Raw genomic sequence first — 23602 nt, forward strand, 5'->3', positions numbered from 1 at the left:
TCACCGCCAGACGGCGGGCGTGAAACTGGCGCCCGCTGCAAAGCTGTGGCGGCCACCACAAAGCCGAGGTCCGGCGGGGAAAGCCCGCCCCCTGTGCGTGCAGACCGCCCCCCATCAGAACACGGCCCCCTGAGCAGCGTGTGTGCAGCACGTGGGCAGGTACGTGATCCAGCACGTGATCCAGCACGAGATCCGGCACGTGATCTGCAAGCACTAGTACCGCCCTGATCTGCTCATGGTCGCTCACCCCTTCCCCTTAAAGCAGTGGTTCTCAACCTTGTCTGCACATTAGAATCACCTGGGAATCTTTTTAAAATCCTGACTCCTGGGCCTCATCCTCCGGAAATTCTGTTTCTTTGTTACTAATATTGTGGCCCCACCCCATCACAAAGAAACAGAATTTCCGGAGGTTGAGGCCCAGGAGTCAGGATTTTAAAAAGATTCCCAGGTGATTCTGATGTGCAGCCAAGGTTGAGAACCACTGCCTTAAAGCAACTTTCCTCCAAAAAAAAAAAAAATAAGAAGAAGAAGAAGAAGAAGAAAAGTAAATAAAAATATAAATGAACAATGTGTCAAACAAAATTATTGTTTTATAAAATGCTTTTTCTTTTTATTGGTCTTTGACAGACACGGATACAAAGTTATAAAGTACAAGTATTATGTCTTGAGTATCTTCATGTTCCTTCTGTTCAAAACCTCTTTGAACAAAACACAGGATTTGGTGGTGGGGGCGGGGGTCAATAGACTTAACTATACGGCCCAGCTCTGCCATTGAGGGGCCCTTGCGTTTAGGCAAAATGCTCCACTTGCTAAGCTTCAATGGTCTCCTTTGTAGCCTCGGCCAGTACGCACTTTAATGGAGCTGCTGCAAGGACTCAAGGACATCGTGAATTAACCGCGCTACAAATAGCAAACGGGTCCTGCACAATCAGCAAGGACAAAATTAGATTTTTACAATGGCAATGAAGACTTCTGTTGTAGTAAGCTATCTATCCTAATTCTTTAAAATTTATCTGAGAGGTTATCTATCTTGCTTTATATGAGTTAGCGCAGTATCAAAGAATTGTGTCACATCAATCTGTAGCAAAAACATAATACTGTTAGGTAATTAATATATTTAAAGAAAATAAAGTGGTTAATTTTGCCCTGCAGAGAGCTGATAATCTCCTTTGAGGACTATTTACTCTGATAATAACATGGGTCCTATTTAATAACTATGAAAAGCTGATTTTGACTAATTTTGCAAACTTAATTTCTGTATTTTGGAATTGGTAGTCATACTTTTTTAACTCACTGTTTCTCCTTCATAAGCTTTTCAGAAAAATTATAATTGGGAAGATATTTAATGAGTACATATATAACTGTGATGTAACCTATACCGGTGATTTAAAGTAAAGCTTATTCCATGCTGATGTGGAAGTACTCTGAAGGTTTTACAGCTTTGCTATGCAATCTGACCTGTGCAACACCCCAAAAATGGAATGCTTACATGCCACGTTTAAATTCCATCTTACAATATGGTATGCCATTCTTTTTCAACATAACACCGTGATTTCAGACCATTGTAAGCTTGACACCTGATTTCACTTTAACAACACCTGCCCAGAGCGTAATTAGTAGCCCATTTTTATAAAAAAGGACTTCCATACTTCACAGATGGCATTCCTCATACCAGACAAGCAACGATGTATATTTGGAAACCAGCCAGACTGTCTGCAAAAATTGTGAGAATTTCAAGACAGGCATCTGAGCAGAAGGAAAAATTTCCCTTTTCTTTCAAACCATAAATGAACATCTGTTAAAGCCTAGGCCCCTTAACTTTTCTTCCTACTTATTCTCATCCGACGTGGCACATATGAGCACAATTTCAAAGACTATAACCAAGTTTTTGGTTTGGCTGTTAACCCATATATTGTTCATTTAAAAATGTCCCAGAGCTATACTTTACAACTAATTTGGATTTACAGCCACTTCTTTGAATGGACCTTGTATCATTTTATTCAGGCATCAATTCAACAAATATTTGTTATTGTTACAACATGCCAAGCTCAGAATCAGTGTTTGTAACTGTGAAAATTATGCATTGAATACCTCCAGGGGGTGTCATTCACTTCACAATTAGCATATAGTGTGACAATGATCACCATGGTCACCAGCTGTGGGCAGTCTAATATCTTGAGGCAGAAGTAACTCTTTTATAATTCACACAAACTCAGCATATCAGCTGGTGGTGGAGCCTCCAGAGACTAGGTGCTAGACTCATTGCAATGAACACAGTGAACAGAGTTCCTGCACTTATGAAGCCTGCAATCAATGGTAGAAGAAATTGGCAGATACTTACCTAACAGCTAAGAAGAAAAAAAGTACTACTTAAAGGGGTAGAATGTGACAGGTGGTGCCATTTTATTTTAGAAGATCCGGGATGGCCTGAATGAGGAAGTGGACACCTTGGAAATGAGGTAGTGAGAAGGAGATCTATATGGTGAAAGAGCATTCCAGGCAAGGGGATTCGGGAATGTAGACCTGAATGAGAGGGGAGTGAACTCGGATATGATGAATTCTTCTAAAACAGCGGTTCTCAACCTGTGGGTCGTGACCCCTTTGGCGGTCGAACAACGCTTTCACAGGGGTTGCCTAAGACCATCCTGCATATCAGATATTTACATTGGGATTCATAACAGTTGCAACATTACAGTTATGAAGTAGCAACGACAATAATTTTATGGTTGGGTCACAACATGAGGAACTGTATTTGAAGGGCCAGAAGGTTGAGAACCACTGTCTAAAAGAAATTAAGTTGATGTGACTTTTATAAAATGTGTAATGTCATGAGCTAATTTGTCTTTTTCTATTGAACATGTAAGTTTTATGTTTTATATTGACAGTTGACATTCAATATTATTTTATACTAGAGGCCCGGTGCATGAATTCATACACAGGTGGGGTCCCTCGGTGTGGCCAGTGATTGCCCAGTCCTGATGGGGCCTGATGGGGGCTGACCAGCTGGGGAGGGGCCACGAGAGGGACCCAGGGCAGGTCCAGTCCTCTTGCTCAGTCCTGATCAGGCCAGCCCCCAGCAGCAAGCTAACCTACTGGTCAGAGCGTCTGCCCCCTGGTGGTCAGTGCATGTCATAACAACTGGTCTAGCAGTGGACTGAAAAATCAATTGGTCAGAAACTTAGCATATTATGCTTTTATTATATAGGATTAGTTACAGGGGTTCAGCATAGTGGTCAAATAATTATATAATTTCTGAAGTGATCCCCCTGATAATTCTGGTACCTACTTGGCATCACACATAGTTATTACAATATTATTGACTATATTCCCTATGCTGTACTTTACATTTCTGTGACTTTTTTATAACTACCAATTCGTACTTCTTAATTCCTTCACATTTTTCACCCAGCTCCCTTCCCATCTGGCAACCATCAGTCTGTTCTCTGTATTTATGAGTCTGTTTTGTTTGTTCATTTATTTTGTTCTTTAGATCTCACATATAGTGAAATGATCAGATATTTGGCTTCTCTGTCTGATTTATTTTACTTAGCATAATACCCTCTAAGTCCATCCATGGTATTAATAATCGTAAAATTTCATTCTTTTTTATGGCTGAGTAATATTCCGTTGTATATGTGTACTACATCTTCTTTACCCAGTTGACTATTTTTTTTAATTTCTTTATTGATTTAGTTATTACATATGTGTCCTTATCCCCACAGTACCCCCATCTCCCCCACTCTTGCCCTCACCCCCCTGTTGTCTGTGTCCATTGGTTAGGCCTATATGCATGCATATAAGTACTTTGGTTGATCTCTCCCCCTTACCAGTTGACTATTGATAGGCACTTGGGTTAAGAAGTATCCTTTTAATCTTACCATTTTAGTTAACATGCCCTCTATTCACTTTTAAATTTTTTAAAATACTAAAATATTATCTTAGATAATATAGAAATGAGATAAAATTATTTCATTCCAATGTTTACAAATTTAAATAAAATTGAGCTCTCACCTAAAGAAAGTCAAAATCAAGCAAATAATTTACCCACAATTACTAGTTCAGCTTTAAATATGTACTGTGTGCTTAACATTTCATCAATAAAATAAAAGAATACAATAAAAGCTACTGATTAAAATGCAATTATTCCTCAAATAGTTAAAAAAACTATACCAATTGAGTATTTGTGTTTGATAAACATCTCATTCTAATCTAACTACCACTCACCTCAAAGATTAACTTAATTACGTTAACACCAATTTACTAGGAAACAGGTCACAGCATAACTGAGGTATTTTTAAAAATCTATATACTATTTAGACTCACCAGTCTAGGTATGTTTACAAATAAAGGTGAGAATATTTTACACTAAATCTTTCTCATCACTAACTTAGAATACTCTGCCATCTTGTTACTTATTTTATTCTAGCTTTGTAATTACCTCCAAACTCCTCTGAAAAGGAAATTAGCATTTGCCGCTAGAGATATGCCAGCAATTTTTTTAAATGTTCTTGAAAACCAGTATCATTAAAAACATAAAATATATATTTTTATCATTTACTTTGTTCTCTCTGCCCTTTAATCTAATTCTATTCTCCTAAGGAAAACCTTACTGAATTTCACAAGTCATTCCACATTTATTTTATGTAATGTCATTCAAAAGTTATTAAAACTATGGTTGGAATTATTTTAAGTGCATTTAGTTTGTACACACACACATACACACACACATACACACATACACATACATACACACACACACATACACACACATACACACACACATACACACACACAAATGGCAAGCTTGGGTCTTAAGTCTCCGAAGGGGAAAACAGGCTGACAACCCTAGGTAAATATGGGAAATAAGAGGTAATTGGGGTCATGCTAACAACGAGTTAAAAATATGTGGATCAACTTTTGGAAAAACTTTGTAGTGTTCATCCCTCTAAATCCTGCTGGAAAAATGACTCTAACCAAGATTTCAGACTATTTTCAGAGGAAGGTACTTTCATGCTATATAAATTTCCACAGAGCTACTAAGTCTGTGACAGAATTATATGAAAAGGGCATTATATAAAACGATATCATAAGGAGCCAGGATCCCAGTATGGCATAAAAACAGAGTTCTTTTAGATTTTGTCATTTCTGGAGTGAATTAAACTTGATAGTGCATGAGAAAATCTTAAATTTCTTGGTAGGAGTGTAATTCCAGAAGGATGTTGAGGTATTATCTAGCAAATCTATGCACCACTTTTAAGATGGGAAATATTAAAACACTCCAAAAAGACTGCCAATTCTAATTAAAATTAATCTAGCTTGATTGTTTATTTGTAGTTTTGTCATAATTGTGCTAAGGTGTTCTAGCATCTTATGTGGTGGGTAATTTTAATCCATTATGAATAAAATGATGCCCCCTTTTGGTCAGAAGTGGCCTGTCCTACCTGGTGGTTCTTCATGTTCTCTAGAGTTAAATTTCATTACATCACCTTCGAATAGCTCACAATTCTCTAACAAATGCTTCACATTTCCTTAATGGCCAATATATTCAGAATCACTTTTTCCTATTTCATTTATCACACTAAATTGTAATTCTTCTATATCATTCTATTTGACCACAACCCTTAGGCTCCCTCTTTAGCTGCTTCTAAGAGGCCCTTTCCTCTTATTTCTGGAAATTATTTTCCTGCCGAAATGAATTATCTTCCACTTGGTCCCTATTGAACTCAATTCAATTTATATTTTCCCACTTCTCCAATTTGTCAAGATGTTTTGAATTTAAATCCTACAACAAGAAAGTCAGTCCACCCACATAGATGTCATCAGTACAAATACACTTCTAACTAATTCAAGTGATTGATAGGAGAGTGTCTGTTTTATGCCTGGAAGATGTTAATCTGAGTAGTCCTCCCTCCAAGGCTAACAGAAATATTGCTAACTGGTGTGATAAAATTTATTACACAAAGGGAAAATGTGATACAACTGGTTATTTCATGTCTTGAATATTGTCTACATATCATGCTAGACTAAGTAAATTAAAGTCATTTTTCATCAGTATCATCGTTCTAAAACAAATGAAATCAATGAAATAATAAGGTTTGGGGAAAATTTTATTCACCATTATTCTCTATTTCTAATTGATTGGGGGAGCTGCTGTATCTTTCCATACATTTCTGCTTAAAATATGGAACAAATGAAAAACAATGTTATAAAGTTGTAAGCAGGACATAGGTATCCAATGCATGTGCAATCATGCATGACACAAAATATGTCAAGTTAATATAATCTGAGTCGTTGTTTTTAAAATATATTTCTTGATTGATTTCAGAGAGGAAGGGGGAGGGAGAGAGAGAGAGAGAAACATCAATGATGAGAATCAGTGATTGGCTGCCTCCAGCATGCCCCCGCTGGGGATCGAGCCTGCAACCCAGGCATGTGCCCTTGGCCGGAATCGAACCTGGGACCCTCAGTCCGCAGGCCAATGCTCTATCCACTGAGCCAAACCAGCTAGGGCTAATCTGAGTTTTTTTATTGGCAATGTCCATCAGTACTGAGAATGCTTATTCATTTATTTAGCATATTTTCACATTAACAACCTTGGATATTCTGACTTATTTGACTAATTCACACATATTATACTTATGTTTTAAAATGTATGACTATTTTACTTATCTCATTGTGGTGAATAATATTACATTTTTTCTTACTTTTATCTTTGATTTAATAAAATGCACAAAGAAATCTATTTGGCTTATTCCTCAAATCAGGGAAATGGCTTAGTGTATGCCCATTACTATATGGTCTATGATATTAGAGGACTGCTTTTTTATTATAAAACTTTCAGAAATATACACATAGATGATTCATTAATTTATGATCATCTGTATTCCCACAAGTGCAGATGAACTTGGGATATATTATTTACATTAAAACCTGTAAAAATTTAGGAAAACACAGTAGGGAGACCAAAATTATTTACAAAGGATCATTTATTAAACACTTTGTTTTTTACAAAATACAAAGATTGTTGTTTTGCATGAATACATCATATATGAAAAAAAATAATGTTTTTACTGAATTTTATTTGAAGACATTCAGAATTTTATTGTCCACCAACTTGAGGAATCAATTTGGTTTTGCAACTTGTCTAACACCATCACCAATCATGGGGGAACCTTTTTCTTGTAAATTAAATGATATTCATAACAGCTAACATTTTATAGAAATAAAATCAGACAATGTCATACAAAGCTCTTTCTGCAAGGTAACTGATTTGCCTATGATCCTATTTTTTTTTTCAAGCTAGAAGATAGGAAGAATTGAGGAGCTAGGTAACTTTTATAATAATGTATTAGCAGCAGTTGATAGAAAATGCAACATAAGATTTGTTTTGTCTGTGGTACAAGAATATGTCCTATCAGACTCTAATGTATTTTTCTCTACTTGAACACAAGTAAGCATGTGCTGATTGTCTCTGGGATGACAAAGTGTATATAAAGACAGGAAGCTGGTCTGGTTGTCATCGTCAGTGCCTATTTTCATCAGCTAATATGAATGCGTTGCTAAACGTAGTGAAGACAGGAAAATGACTTAAGGGTAATATATACAGAGTTAAAATACATTTTTTTATCCACTTAAGAGTGATTTCAGGCACTGTGGTTGTTCAGGATAAAAATGTTTCATGTTTTATTCTTGAAAGCAATTTAATTGTCAGTGCAAGCAAAAGCCAATACCTGCCCACTGTCACACACATCACCTCATGCATCTGGAATGTTCAAAGCAAGTTCATCTTCTGCATCTTCATGCTGGAGGCATGTGGAATGAAAATGTCTCATAGTTTGCTCTTGATAGCAATTCCACTTTCAGTGCAAGCAAAAGCAAACATACCTGCTCGCTGCCATACACACCACCCACACATCTGGAATATTCAAAGCGAGTTCACCTTTCTCCATCTTCACCGGGAAGCATCTTTAATAAGTGGCACTTAGTGTTAAACCCTCTAGAAATCACGAGAAACTGACTCGAGATGCCTGCATGGAATAATATTAAAAAATCACTGTCATAGTCATCTCTCCGTGTAAACGATGTTTGAGTAAGGCTTGCCGGCACAACACTTCTTTCCTGAGAATGGAGCTGGTCCTCACTGCGTGTATCATAAGTGTGCGTGCTCCGAGCTGTGGTCACTGTCGTGGCTGTCGTCATTGGCTAGAGAGTCCCCTGTCTGCTGGAGGGTGGCCGCGCCGATGCCCGAGAGCTCGGAAGGGAGGAGGGTTCCTTTTTTCACATTCACCAGTTCCTTTTCTCGAGCCGCAGCTCCTTGCTGTCCCCCTTTTACTCTCTTCCACTTCATTCGCCTGTTCTGGAACCAGACTTTCACCTTTAACAAAGACAAGGAACAAACAAGCAAAAGAAAGGAAGAAAATTAAATGGGCACTTCCCCTTCTTTTTTTGTTGCCAATGAAAAAACAGTTCCTCAATGTCTTACACAAAGACACGATGAAGGAATGAATATGAAAATACACCAACACTGAATTTAATCAGATCTCATGTTCATGATAATACTTTTTAAACTTTCAGAAGGTCCATATGAAGTGCTACATGTCAAGTTTATGAGATACCATATAAAAAATAGATGAGAAAGAACTGTTGTTTTAGGTTGTTCACAGGTATCTGGCTTTACCAAGGGTTTCTATGAGTTAGAGCTAACATCGTTTAAAATGTATTTTTCAATTACAGTTGACACGCAATTTTATATTAGTTTCAGGTGTATTATTGTATGTATGTATTAATGTACATAATAAATAATATGTACAATGCAGTGACTATACCTCACGAAGTGATCACAATAGTGCTGGTACCGTCTGGCATCATCCACAGTTATAACATTTTAATAATTATCTTGGTGAAAATCTTCCCTCTCTCCCAAGTTCTTCGACTTGACATCTAGCTGTCAGTTCCTGAACCAATTTAACACGTGCTCAGGGACAATGGAGGAGGCTGGGTCTGAAAGGGCACTGGGTGCACCGGCCGGTGCTGCTTCCCAGAGCTTTCTTTGAGCACTGCACCTCGGAGTGAGGCCCTTCTTTTGAACTATTTTTTTTCTGCCTTTTGTACTTTTATTTTACTTTGTAAATATGTAATTCCTATAATTTTCTAAAACTAAGGTCAAAATAAAAAAAATTTTTCACTGATATTTGTTAAATACTAATACTGAGATGAGTCATTCTATAATTCACATCAGCTTTGTAGAGATGTTTTCCTTGTAACATATTAATTGAATTTACCTAGTACATTTAAATATAGATATTTAATTATTATGAATGTTATCTAAAATTATACATGTATAATTTTAAATATCCATTAGGTGCCTATCCATGATCAGAACCAGAAAAATATTGGCATCATTTCACTGTCTTCTTTAGGAGGAACATTTTCCCTTTCATACTGCATTTCTCATCATTGTATATTCTTGTTAAGCTAAGTGTCCTCTCACATTGCATTTTGTGTTTATCATCCCCAAGTCTTTATTTAAAGCAAACAAACAGTTTTTAGAACGTGTTACTTTAAAAAGTACTGTTTAAGTTCGATTGTCTTTTAGGCTTCTTGCCGTTTCCATATTGACTTAAGGGACTGTATTCACTCATTTTTTAAAAATGACTACACTATTCCATTGTGCAAATATACCACAGTTTATCTATTCTCCTGTCCATGCACACTTGAACTACTTTTTTTTTTCTTTTATAAATGGTGCTGCTATAAATATTCTTGTATTTGTGTTCTGATAAACATGATCAAACCTCTCTAAGTATATATATCCAGGAGTTGCATTGATGGGTCACAAGTTGTGTGAATGTTCAACTTAACATAATACAGAAAAATTATTTTCCAAAGTTGCATCAATTTAACCTTCCACAGTCCAGTGTGTAAAAGTTTTTATTTACCCACTAGAGGCCTGGTGCATGAATTCATGCACTGGTGGGGTCCCTGGGCCTGGGCCTGTGGGGATTGGGCTGAAACTGGCTCTCCAACATCCCCTGAGGGGTCCCAGATTGCAAGAGGACAGTTCTCAGATGACACACCCCGGAATCGGGCTCCCTCCTTTCTGGTTCTGGGTGCATCACCCGAGAGCTGCAGCTGCCAAGCCACCACATGTTGGCAGCTCCTACATTGATTGTCTGCCTCCTGGTGGTCATTGTGCATTATAACTATCGGTTGGACAGTTGGAAGGTCACCTAGGCTTTTATATATAGAGATGCATTTGCCAACATTAGGAGTCATCATTTTTCCAATACAGTGATTATAAATGTTATCTAAGCATATTATTTTGCATTTCCTAGTTACTAATGAAGTAAAGCATCTTTACAATGCTTATGACCCATTTGCATTTCCTCTTTTCTAAAGTGCTTCTGTATATTTGGTTTGCATTGAATTCTTTTTAATTTAAATTTATTCTTTATAGATTTTTAAAGTATGTTCTAAACACTAATTTAATGCTTTGTGGTTATATGGCTGATATTATAGTCTCTCAATTTATTACATCTTTTTTTGAGTCCTTCGAGTGCCCTTTGATGATCAGAAAAATCTAAGATTTCATATATTCAAATTTATCAATTTTCTGTTATGCATATTACTTTGATGTCTTCATGAAGACCCATCTTTCTGCCAAGGTCAGTAAAAAAGTCTTCTATGTCTTCTTCTAAGAATTTTAAAGTTTGTATTTCCAATTAAAGTGTGTAATCCCTAAAGTGTTTGTTTTCATACCTATTTCAAGGAAAAGATCTAAATTTACTTTATCCCATATAGATAACAAGTTGTTCCAGGACAATTTATTAAATAGCCCATCATTTCCCACTGATCACTGTTTGACTCTGTTCTAAATCAAGTTTCCATATATGCACAGCTTTTTTGATGTGACAAAACCAGTCTTAATATTCTAATTTATAATAAGTCTTTATATCTGGTCTGGATAATTCTGTTTTATTCTACTCCAGGAATATTTCAAATATTCTCCATTTTCATTTCAGAAACAATCTGAATTTCTCTTAGCATGGTGCTAAGAGAAAGCAAAAAGAAATATCAATTCCCAAACATGTTTTTATTTTAATATTACTCATATCGCAACACTCCATCGAAACTAGTAGTTTTCTCAGATGCCTGTACCAAACAATATTTAAACTAAGATTTAACTCTGGTTAGTGGTCTATTAGGCCATAATTGAAATCTTGTATCATGTAATGTATTACCCATACATATATTAATCAATTTGAAAATAAAATAATAAGGAAATTTGGAAAAAACCTGATGAATAAGTCTAAATACAGTAAAAGAAGATATATTAAAAACTAGCTGATATGTGTGCATGTACTATTATTACCTAATAACCACACATACTTACGACTATGCAACCATATTAATAGGTGCTATTTATGTATTATTTGTAATATATACTTTCCAGATATTTTAAACACTATTCCTATTTTATAGATGAGGAAGTTGAGACTCAAAGGTTAAGTGATTTGCTTATGATTACAGAAATAGGTACACTTGGTGCCAACATTTAAACCTGGCATTTGTTTGGCTCTAGATTGTACTTTTATTTTTAATTATTTTTGTGCCTGTTATACTTCAAACTCCCATTTTTTTAAGCATTCAAGACAGAAAAGTAAAGCATATAAAATATGTGAACTCCATCCATATGATTACTATCATTCAGGTAACTCTCCTTCTCAATATAATTAGGTTTATAAATATGACACTATTTTCCTGTACTACAATTTAGGCAATTATACTACTCACTTTAATTACCTTTGCAAGCTTTGATATTGCATGTTGCATTAGATCTTTTCCACATGAGTTGGGTTCCACTCCTGGCTTCACTTCTGAGTTTCTGCATGAATTTGAGAAAATTACACTTCTCTCTGCCTCAATTTTCATATTTGTAATATTGGAATAATGAGTCTTTCAAGATTCTCCATAGGGATATTTTCTCCAAGGACAATTCCAGATGGAAGAAACACATTATCATCATTGTCACCAAGAGCTGAAACATCCAGTCAAAATCATCTTGGCAGAAAATGAGAGGAATAGATTTCTTAAAATCTACTCTTATTTCCTTTTTCTGGGAAAAAGGGTTCAGTAATTCTATAATACCAGTATAAAACCTGTTCTGCGAAATTTTATATGAAAAACTGTAAGAATATGGTATTGATTTTAGAAATAGTATAGGCTATTTTGTGTTGTTTTCTGTTACCATGTGAAATTTTGTCACTTCAACTTTTAAAACAGACTGATACAAGACTTCATGGTTTTCAATGTTAGTTATATATTCACACACCTATATGGATAAATGAATACTACAGATGTATAAATATATATGTGAAAGCATTTGATAATTATATAGTAATCCTAACATCTTTATGTACTATGTTCTTTAGGAATTAGATTACATATTTGATACTGGAATTCCATTAAATTAGCAATGGAACAAAAAGAAAGCAACAAATACATAATGAGTACAACTTATGAAAATGGAATGGAGGGGTGCAGAACTTCAAAAGTTAGTGTATCCAAATTTATTTTCAAACTAGAGGCCCGTTACACAGATTTCTGCACTGGTGGGGTCCTTTGGCCTGGCCTGTGGGGATCGGGCCGAAACTGGCTCTCCGACATCTCCTGAGGGTTCCTGGATTGCAAGAGGGCTGTTTTGGGGTAATGCACCCCGTAATTGGGTTCCCTCCCCTCTGGTTCCGGTTGCGTCACCTGAGAACCACAGCTGCCAAGTCACAGAAGCTCGGCAGCTCCTGTGTTGAGCGTCTGCCCCCTAGTGGTCAGTGCATGTTATAGCTACTGGTCAGAGTGTCTGCCCCCTGATGGTCATTGTATGTCATAGTTACCGGTCGGATGGTAGAACAGTCGGATGGTCGCTTAGGCTTTTATATATAGATATATTATAAAATATTGGGATAAAATGAAAAAAAAGAGAGGAAGATTCTGGGAAAAGCATATGTTTTTCTACTTAGCATCAGTATTATAAATAAATCTACAAAAGCAATTACAGAAATTGCAAGTCAATATTGCTATAATAATAACAGCACAGTTTTATAGTTTAATTTAGGATCATTTTATAATCCAGTTTAATTGGTTGGATTGCAAAAATAGTTTTTGTTTTGTCGTTTAGATAAAGTGTAGTCATTAAAATGCCTAATACCTCATTTTAAAAAATGTTATTTAATTTTATTAAAATTTATAAGTATATTTCATATAACATACTGAGTAAAATTAATCTCACCTGTCCTTGGTGACTTGAAGTCCCTATATATCATTCATACATACACTTAATATTACAGAATGTCTAGTAACAGGTGCTGTGATCAATGAAAGATGGGAGGGATTGGAGTGAGGAATATACAAATAAATAAGACAGAGTTCCCTCCTTGAAGGCATTCACAGTCAGAGAGAGAGAGAGAAGTAAATAACAGTTTATTGGCTAAATATGAAGGATTTGACATAAGGATTAGCTTCATATTTTATGAAATATACTTGAAATGTTTGCTGGTTTAGGTGGTGTCATTGCTAATCCCTTACTAATAGATTCCCCCAATGGTCCATGAGATGATATAGAACACTACCCTGAGGCTCAACATCCCACACTGCTATGCTGCCACACAGCTAATATATAACATAATTTTTTTCCTCTGGGAATCTCATGCTGTTGTTACTGGCATCCTGTGTGCCTTCTGAATACTTGCTCTAGTAACCTAGGGCAAAACCCCAGGTTTTAGAAATTCAGTCATCAAATATTAAATTGCATATAATTAAAACAAATCTGTCCCTCTTAAAACATGATATATAAATTTTGTGAACTTTTATTATTTTATTTTAGCTTAAAGCTAATTTTATCTTCTAGTCTGCGATTTCTCTGGAAAATGCTGAAGAAATGAGGGTTTTTAAAAAAATATTTTCTTTTTTTCAAGCTTTGATCTATGGCAAGATTCCATATTAAGTATGTTTGTAACATAGCAAAATAACAATCCACATAAAAATAAATTCTTTATCTCCAGAATCTGAGTAATGAAACATAATATTTTTGAAATCAGTGCAATATGAACCAAATCTCATAGGCCTTTAATATCTCTGCATGCAGATAATATTTTTCAATAAACTCTTATTAAAAAGTAACAAAAGTATATAATAGCCTGCTCTATTAGTGGTGAATATTTATAGTGTTGTTATAGACTTCACGTTTCAGAACATAGGCTTATTATAAAGAAGTCTCACTTTTTATCCTTTCATTGACAAAGTACTTAATATTTATATTTTCTGGGTGATCAAACTACTCTAAATAAATAGAAAAATATTAATTCACATCTTGACTCTATTTGCCAAAGAAAGCAGCCAAGTGATTAATTTGTTTGAATGATGTATTTCAGAATCTAGAAAGCATACTTTTGCCTTTAATAAAAGTGCTGTATATCAGAATCCTTGTTGCCATTGGCTAAACATTTATTTTATCTCTATGCAATTTATTTACGCATTCACATTACAACATTTTGGTATAAGGGCTCACAATATATCACCGGAGAACACAAATGAAATATGTATCCATTGTCACACAATTTTATAAGATGACCAGAAGCAAATTTGTCAATAGTAAGTTGAATCTATATAATTCTATTACCCATATTTATATGATATCATAAATGCCTATCTTTTGAAGAAATAATCATAACACCAATATATGAATGAAAAATAAACTTCAGTAACATATCTAGATGTCTCTAAACATATGCAATGTGTAGATTTAATATTCTAATTGTTTTCATTTGTATCTGTGAACTTGAAATACTGTAGACAATCTCTAATGAATATTTATTCAGATCTTTAACATGTGAAAACATGCAAAGAGTAATTATATTAATACCATTTTTAGATTTAATCACATCACCTGTGACTAAATTTACTCATGGCAGTTGATCGGGGAACCCAATGTAAATAGTCCCTAGAAAGACTTACCCAAGTAATACAGTGGCAAAGTCAGTAGATGAACTGAAGAAATGGAACCAGGAATGTTCTATAACAGTGATTTTCAACTGGTGTACCATGGAACACTGGTGTGCCACAAGATTTTTTTAAACATGTAGTACCTGACTATTGTCAAATCTCTATATATAATCTATATACATAAAAGGTTAATATGCAAAGTGTCCCCTCGGGAGTTCAACCAGGAGACCAGGAGTTCGAACACTCACTATAACATGCACTGGCCACCAGGGGGTGGCGCGGAATGAAGGAAGGCCCTGGCTGGCAGCCAGAAGGCCCTGATCGGCCCTGATCGCCGGCCAGGCCTAGGGAACCTACCCATGTATGAATTCTGTGCACCGGGCCTCTAGTATAAAATAACAGCCAACATGACAATAGTCATCTGGTGTGAATGAATATAAATTATACCTATTTTTTTTTTGTCAGATTGGCAAAAATATATTTTTTGGTGTGCTGTAGAATTTTATTAATTAATTTATGTGTGCCATGAAATGAAAAAGGTAGAAAATTGCTGCTCTATAAGGTAATTATAAAAATGGGGGGAAAGAAAGCTTCTTTACTCTTCTTGCCTGAATAGATAGATTTGTACCTGATTAAGACAAGGCATCCTCAGCTGTTTCCAAAGGCTCCTGGGAGCCTTTAAAGCACATTTCAATCAAGTGTCTAAAATAAGGAGTATTTTCTATTTGTATATATATACACACAAATATATATGTATAGATAGAAATATATCTGTATATCTATCCATCTAGCTAACAACATTAAAACACACACAGGTTATATAATCTCAAGGATGGTTCAATAAGGGTAGGACCTTATTTTCCTGAGATTTTATTTCAAACCTGTATATTTACATTTTCAAATGGTTAGAGATGAATTACTTATTTCTCAGTCTTCTACTTTATACAGATAATATGTCTTAAAATTAACTAATTATGTGATTGATTCATTGATCTGCTCTTTATCGATCTTGCTTTATTATTGATTTCTTAAATTATTTTTCTTACTACACAGCCTTTGTTTTGTAAAACTCAAGGCAGTACTGAATCTGGCTTTTAGGGCTCAACACACACTATCAATATACATTTCCCTTTAAAAACCCGTGCTACTTGGGAAATCTCTTTTTCACTTCAAACTAAGACTTCATCCCTTATCCCACTATCAATTGTTTCACACTGGGCTACCCACGTTTTCCAGTTGGAATCAAATCATGTTTAGTCTTTCAAAATAGCCCAGACACCATGATTTAAGTAAAATAAGTATCTTACTATTACTCTAGGTGACTGTTAGATACTAATCCAAAAAAAAAGAGAAAATATTCTAAAATCACTGGCTATACAGGTAGTCTTAAGTTGCCTTGAATGGACAATATGTCAGGTCATGGAGACATAATTGATTAGCTAAATAACTAAAAGTATTCACATAAATTTACAGAAGTAAACCTGCAAAGGAGAGGGACTGTGTAAAAAGCTGAGCAAAACCACTGTTTATTTGGCACATGAAAAATCCTCCTTCATAGTCATCCAAAAAATGGATGCCTATTTTGAAAATACTTGGCATTGAGCCATTTAATGATTTATGAGTAACAAACAAAACATAATCCCTCTCATTTCCACTAATGGAATATGATCCAATGAGGTGGGATTTTCCATTTATTTTGGCAGAGGTATCATGAATCCAGCCTGTCTATTCTGTAACCTCAGTTTACGAATCGGCAACATTGCACCTTTGCTTAGCTCTGTGAAATGACTTTGTGAAGTAGAAGGATCTCCCATTCTTTCTATATTTGGCAGCCTTGACTCTATAAAAATGTCAGTTTTGTCACTCCTTTTACAGTTTCATACAACTGCCGTCTCTCTTCTCCCGCTGTGAGATATTAAAAATTTGGCGGGAGCTTCATCCAAGTGTATCTGGATGGATGAAAAAGCCAGAATAAGCTTGTCAAACTTAAAAATACGTTGGGACAGGAGGTCTCTACACTGACTGGCTCTTCAAAATATTCCAAGTGGCTCTGCCAACTGGAGATTATTAGCTGTTGATTGAGAAGTGGATGAGAATATGTTGTAAACTGAAAGCTGTAAATTAGAAGCTGGAAGATTACTGGAGTGGTAACTATTCTGCGAAGCAACATTATATAATTAAACATATTTGATGTTCTGCCCTGGCAACCAATCTCTCTCTCTCTCTCTCTCTCTCTCTCTCTCTCTCTCGCTCTCGCTCTCGCTCTCGCTCTTGCTCTCGCTCTCACTCTCTTCCTCTATCTCTAAAATCAATAAACATGGACTTGGGTGAGGAAAAAAAATTGAAGTTCAGCCTTGTTTTAGTGTCTCCATTTTTCTTTAACATAAAACACAATAATTCTAGTTGGTACCTATGTGCTAGCACAGCTAACATGGAATTACTTTGCAGGATGAGCCTTCTTTTCTTTCTTTTTGGTTAGATGGAGTTTCAAGGAATTATAGGCTCCCCTGAAATGTAAAGGCATTGCATTATGGAAGACAGACATAAGAATCTTACTTAGCTGTGAGATTTTATTCTTCAGGTAGGGATTAGAAAGTTCAAAAAGTTCAAGTGGGGAATAATATTTAACAATTCAACATATCTTTTTTTCTAAATGAAAATATAATTATTATTGTAAATCTTTATAACAACATGTATGTGGTACATCATAAAATGTGAGGCAGGTACATTGCCTGATAATATAAGGAAGATAAAGGAATCTACACTTAACATTTCAGCTATACATAGACGTGTTGTATAGGCAAATAGGTAAGATTTTAGATCAAAATATGTATAAAGGGTACTTCTGAATATAAAGTAAGTTTTCATTTAGGAGAAAGTTATTTCTATAACATGATTTTGCTAAGGATTGAAATTATTTAATGTTTGGTAGTTTTCATTTATAATATACATATGAATTCTATCTCTGTATTTACATTTTGAAAGGCTTTAAAAATCAAGAAAAATATTTTTGGACACTGAAAATTCTGTTAAAGTTAAGGAAAATATTTTACAATATGGCGTTAGATAAAATCTTTGGAATATACATGTAAATTACTTTACTAAATCTCATGTTATTTTAATGTATGGAAAAGATAAGGCTTGCAGAGTAGAAATTAAAAAAATGTACATATCTATAATTAGAATACTTTACATGTGGACATCCCATAAAAAGGATGTTACTTAAGAATTTATAGGGTAAAGAAAGATTACATAGGTAACTTTGTATGGCATTACTGCAAAATCAAAGTGATGAGATAGATATATACAATTAAAAGAAGATAATTTTACTTTATAACTCCATGTTTATAACTTTAAAAGCCCAACCTAGAGGAAAAAAACAACGAAATAGCTTGCTGGAAAGAGAGCCCTGGCATCTGGGAGGAATATGCTTTCAGACCCTTAAAGGGGTCCAAAATTTAGCAAAATTGATGACTGACAGCATGCAACATTTTTATAATAAATTTAGCATAGTAAAATTCAGCCCAGAAAACATAAACAAAGCTTTATTTTAAGATACTGCAGGTGCACAAAAGTGTAGAACTATACTGAAGACTTAGCATCACCAGGAATCTTCTCCCATACAAGCCATTCTTGTGACATCCAACACTCATCACACTTGTTAATACTTGTTCAATTTTTCCTCCTTTGTGAGTTCTAGCAGAAACTTGTCCAGCTTATTTTAACAATAAGAATCTGGCTCAACAAATATTCGTGTTACAAAATAATTAATTCACTATGTCTTGCATAGCAAAGATGTTTCCCCTCTGATGATAGTTGTGTTACATAGTTTATGCTAAAAATTATTTCAGATCCATTATGACATACAAACCTGAGTAGAAGAAAGAGAAAATAGTTTTAATTTCCATTTTGTGCTTTAGAGAGATTTTTTTTTCCTTGTATAAGAATATACAATTCCAATTGGTAAATCTAGTATTTTTGTTCAGATTTTTCACATAACAATTCAATTTTCTATGTAACAAATAGCAGCCCTCTAAAGACTTAGTTTGTGTATTTAAATTCCACATGCATACAGCTCCTTCTTATATGAACTTATAAAACTCCAAATTCAAATGGATAGGATAAAAAAATCTGCATAATACCAAATTTTCAATTCTTTGAAAACTTTATTATCTCTCATTTTGTTGTTATAGTTATTCTCCCCTCCCCCACAGGAGACTAAAGTCAGATGGTTTAGTAATGGCCTCCAACAAAATTTGCCTTCCTTCCAATCTCTTAGGTGGCCCCTTCCTACATGGACACTGAGGTTGGTCATGTGACTTGCTTTAGACAATATGACATTAGTAAATATGACGCAAGCAGAGGCTTTAAAATGCCAATGTCCATTGGATTTTTCTCCTAATTACTCCTGGGAATGCTTTTACCACCATTTGAAGAATCTCAGAAAGTCTATTAGAAATGAAATGACACACAACAGAGACACATTGGCCCAGCTGAGGCTGCCCAGACCGACCCCCCCCCCCAAGTTGAAGGCCAGCAGTACAACTGTCCAATTGAGCCAAATCAAAATTCTTTTCTCACAAAATTATGAGCAAATTAAATGTCAATTATTGTTTGAAGCCATTAAGATTCTTTTTTCCCCCAATATATTTTATTGATTTTTTACAGAGAGGAAGGGAGAGATATAGAGAGTTAGAAACATCGATGGGAGAGAAACATCGATCAGCTGCCTCCTGGACATCTCCCACTGGGGATGTGCCCACAACCCAGGTGCATGCCCTTGACCGGAATCGAACCTGGGACCCCTCAGTCCGCAGGCTGACGCTCTATCCACTGAGCCAAACCAGTTTCAGCCATTAAGATTCTTAATTGGTTTGTTACATAGTAAAGTTTAACTGATAAAACAATTAAAAGGGACCTTTAAAAAAAAAAAAAGATTACACTTTTATTATATACTTTGTCTTGGATACAATGCTTTCCCCCAAGAGTAGCAAGTCAGTTAAAAAGAAAGAATATCCAAAATTCCTTCCAAATTCCAAAACAAAATTTACAAAATTGAAAAAATAAATTATTAACAGCCAAAAGCAAAACCTCTGCTCTGTGATCAGATAATGACAGGTAATCATAGGCCATCCCCAGAATAGCAAGCATAGAATCTTGACTTTTCTCTTGATTAAGAGTGCAGTACTGCATCCTATCATTTTTGTAGAATGGGAGCAAACCCTGCTTTCTTATTTCCTTTATGTATCATATAAAACATGTTTGTTGCTCAGCCGGTGTGGATCAGTAATTAAGCATAGACCTATGAACCAGTAGGTCACAGTTGGATTCCCTGTCAGGGCACATGCCCAGGTTGTGCAGCCAATCAATGATTCTCTCCCATCACTGGTGTTTCTATCTCTCTCTCCCTCTACCTTCTTCTCTGAAATCAATGAAAATAAAATAAAACTTGGTTGTATTTTCTAGAATTCAATGTCTCTGTAAAAGAACATTAATGTATAATTCCTACCTCATTTTTTTCCTGTTCCCCGTTAAAAAATAACAATTAAAAAACTGAATAAAAAAATCACAGATGTCTGATGATGCAGATTTTAGACCCTACTGTCCAGCACACCAAATGTCGTACAATTACGGAAGGGGTTTTGTATGTGACGTTCACAGGAAGGAAAATGCTGTGCTTCATAATGTAGGTACTAGTCATAATATTCAACAAAAAATAAACTGCCAACAAATAAAACCACATAAAAGTCTTCCTCCATATATTTTCCACTACCCAGAACTATCCTATTTAAAGGTACAATATAGAAATTAACAGAAGTAAAACAGATGATTTAAGAAATTGGATAAAATAGCTTGGACTTCTACAACAGCATTCATTTGTACACACCCTGTTTCTATTTCCTTGGTTCCAATGGGATCTCTGGAGGAGGGGCATACAGTGAAGGAGGAAATGAAACTCTAGCCCTGAGAGTGCCAATCATAACTGCACTGTCCATAAATATGTTTGCATTTGCTTTCAGGAATGTTTTTTCTAAAGATTAGCAACTGTTAACCATCAGTAGGCTAGATTCTCCTAGGACAAATCAGAACTCATAGCAGAGTTCACTGGGAGATACTGGGGAGAATTACTTGCCATTCAAATAAAATCCAAGACAGAACCTAAAAAGTCTTATTACTGGAGTCCACAGAGTACTAATAATGCCAAAGTGTTCTCTAAATGAATGGACCAGAATTTTGAATTTCTGAGACCAATACAGTTTCAAAAATATTTTGGGGTGATAAGTCAGAAATATTTACCAATGACCTCTGCGCCCTTGCTCCCATCATTTCCCAGCCCCCTTGAACTAAAGTGGCACAATTGACTATTTCCGGACATTAGAGTGTAAATGGAAGTGACATGGGTCATTTCCAGGTGAAAACATTTAAAGGTCAATGCGTGAACCTCCAACTCTGTCTTACCTCCGGTGGTTACCAAGGACACCACATATTGAGATGCCAGAGAGTCAGACAGGGTCTGGTGAGTGATTATTTGGAATGTTGGACTTGTAAAGTTAGTATAGACAGTAAGCAAATAATGAACTTTTTTTGTTATATCTTTGAAGTTTGGGGGTCTGTGTTACTGCAATATAAACCTTATCCAGAGCAACTGAGGAAACTCACATGGTGTTGCCTACTTTCTATTACACCATATAAGGAGATTTTTGAAAAATAAGCAAACAAAATTACCCACATTATATAAAATAAAAAGTATTTTAAAGGCAGAAAGGGCACAATCACAGATTAAAGAATGATTCCTTAAACTGAATCAGTATCATTTTCTTTAAAACATTGTTATATTATCCTTAATTTTGCTATTTTACAGGGCAAAACTTTCATCATGAAATAAAACACCTGTCTTCCAAATGATATTTAAGAACTATTGGTCTAGATATTGCAAAAGTCCCTGGAGAAGAATCTTGACCCAAAGCAATTAAAAATATCATATAATGACAAAGTCTGACTTTACCTGTCTTTCAGTGAGATCCAGGTTCACAGCTATCTCATATCTCCTCAGTCTGGTCAGATAATTATGATGGGCAAATTCTGCTTCAAGTTCTCTGATTTGCTCTTTGGTAAATGCTGTCCTTTCCTTCCTGGGTTTGCTGTTGACTTCTGACTTGTAATTGCCTTCCTGGGAGTCTAGGGAGAAAGACAAAAGCAAGAGAGAATTAGATTTAGCTCATTCATTCAAACTCTTCAATTATGTCATTCATACCAGATGCATTTATTAACTACTTTTTCAGGTACTGTGTTAGACATGGGGAAAACAGAGACCAAAAACAGTAAGACCGATCTCCCCTAATCATGGCGAGTTTACATATTTCTTATTTTTTCAATATACCTTCAAGTGACTCACAGCCTAACTGGGAAATGTCTAGTTTATTTTCTTATGAAATATGAACAAAATATTTAATTGCTCTTAATTTTACAATGATCAAATAAACCAAAACTTATCTAGAAAACAATTTTAGATATAAAATGTTGCCTAATAATTTAACATATATACTTGAGTTCTAAGTATGGATAAACAGAGTAATACTAAAAAATAGTGGTGGCTTGGTATATGTATATTGGAGCAATTCAAATGTTTAGCAACTGAATCATAAAAGTCGGTGCAAAATCAAGCTAAGCATATGTGTGTGTGTATTCATTAGCCTTTTAATTTCAATTTAAGTTCAGTCTCCTTGAGGGAAACAGCAATGCTCTTCTTTCATTTTTGTACTAGAGGTCTGGTGCACAAATTCATGCACTCGGGGTGGGGGTACCTCAGCCTGGATTGTGAGAGGGTGCAGGCCAGGCCAAAGGATCCCACAGTGCACAATCAGGGCCAGGGAGGGACACAGGAGGTTGGCCAGTGGGGGAGGAACTACGAGAAGGTTCCAGGGCATGTCCGGCCCATCTTGCTCAGTCCCGATCAGCCAGACCCAGCAGCAAGCTAATCTACTGGCCAGAACGTCTTCCCCCTGGTGGTCAGTGCACATCATAGCTAGCGGTTGAGCGGCCTTAGCATATCATTAGCATATTGCACTTTGGTTGAATGGACGACCGGACACTTAGCATATTAGGCTTTTATTATATAGGATAACTTAGTCCAGTGATGGTGAACCCTTTGAGCTCGGCGTGTCAGCACTTTGAAAAACCCTAACTTAACTCTCATGCCGTGTCACATATAGAAATTTTTTGATATTTGCAACCATAGTAAAACAAAGACTTATATTTTTGATATTTATTTTATATATTTAAATGCCATTTAACAAAGAAAAATCAACCCCAAAAAATGAGTTCGTGTGTCACCTCTGACACGCGTGTCACAGGTTTGCCATCACTGAGTTAGTCCAACATGGAATCTATGATTAAATTGTGTCCATGTAACTCAAAATATAAGCAGAGTTTAAATTTTTTTCATGATGTATGCGATAGACATAAGATGCACAACACCTAACATCAGCTATCCAAACCCCAAATTGTGAAATGCCATGTAGAGTTAATAATTTAGAGCCTATCATTCCATCTTTATTCCTAAGTATTTAAGACATAATCTACATATAGTGTTTCATTTATCCAC

General features: G+C 35.5%; 1 protein-coding gene across 1 annotated transcript in view; it reads right to left on the reverse strand.

Annotated features, from left to right (window-relative positions):
• Window positions 1-6974: 6974 nt before the first annotated feature.
• Window positions 6975-23602, reverse strand: part of MEOX2 (mesenchyme homeobox 2) — a 63809-nt gene continuing 47181 nt past the window's right edge. The window contains exons 2-3 of the mRNA XM_081102415.1: window positions 22004-22176; window positions 6975-8374 (exon numbers count right to left, since the gene is read on the reverse strand). Of these exons, the coding sequence (XP_080958541.1) occupies window positions 8150-8374; window positions 22004-22176 (398 nt within the window). The 3' untranslated portion in view covers window positions 6975-8149. The remainder of the gene's footprint in view (window positions 8375-22003; window positions 22177-23602) is intronic.

Source organism: Myotis nattereri (assembly GCF_964212035.1).
Source record: "Myotis nattereri genome assembly, chromosome: 11".
In the NCBI taxonomy this organism is placed as follows: Eukaryota; Metazoa; Chordata; class Mammalia; order Chiroptera; family Vespertilionidae; genus Myotis; species Myotis nattereri.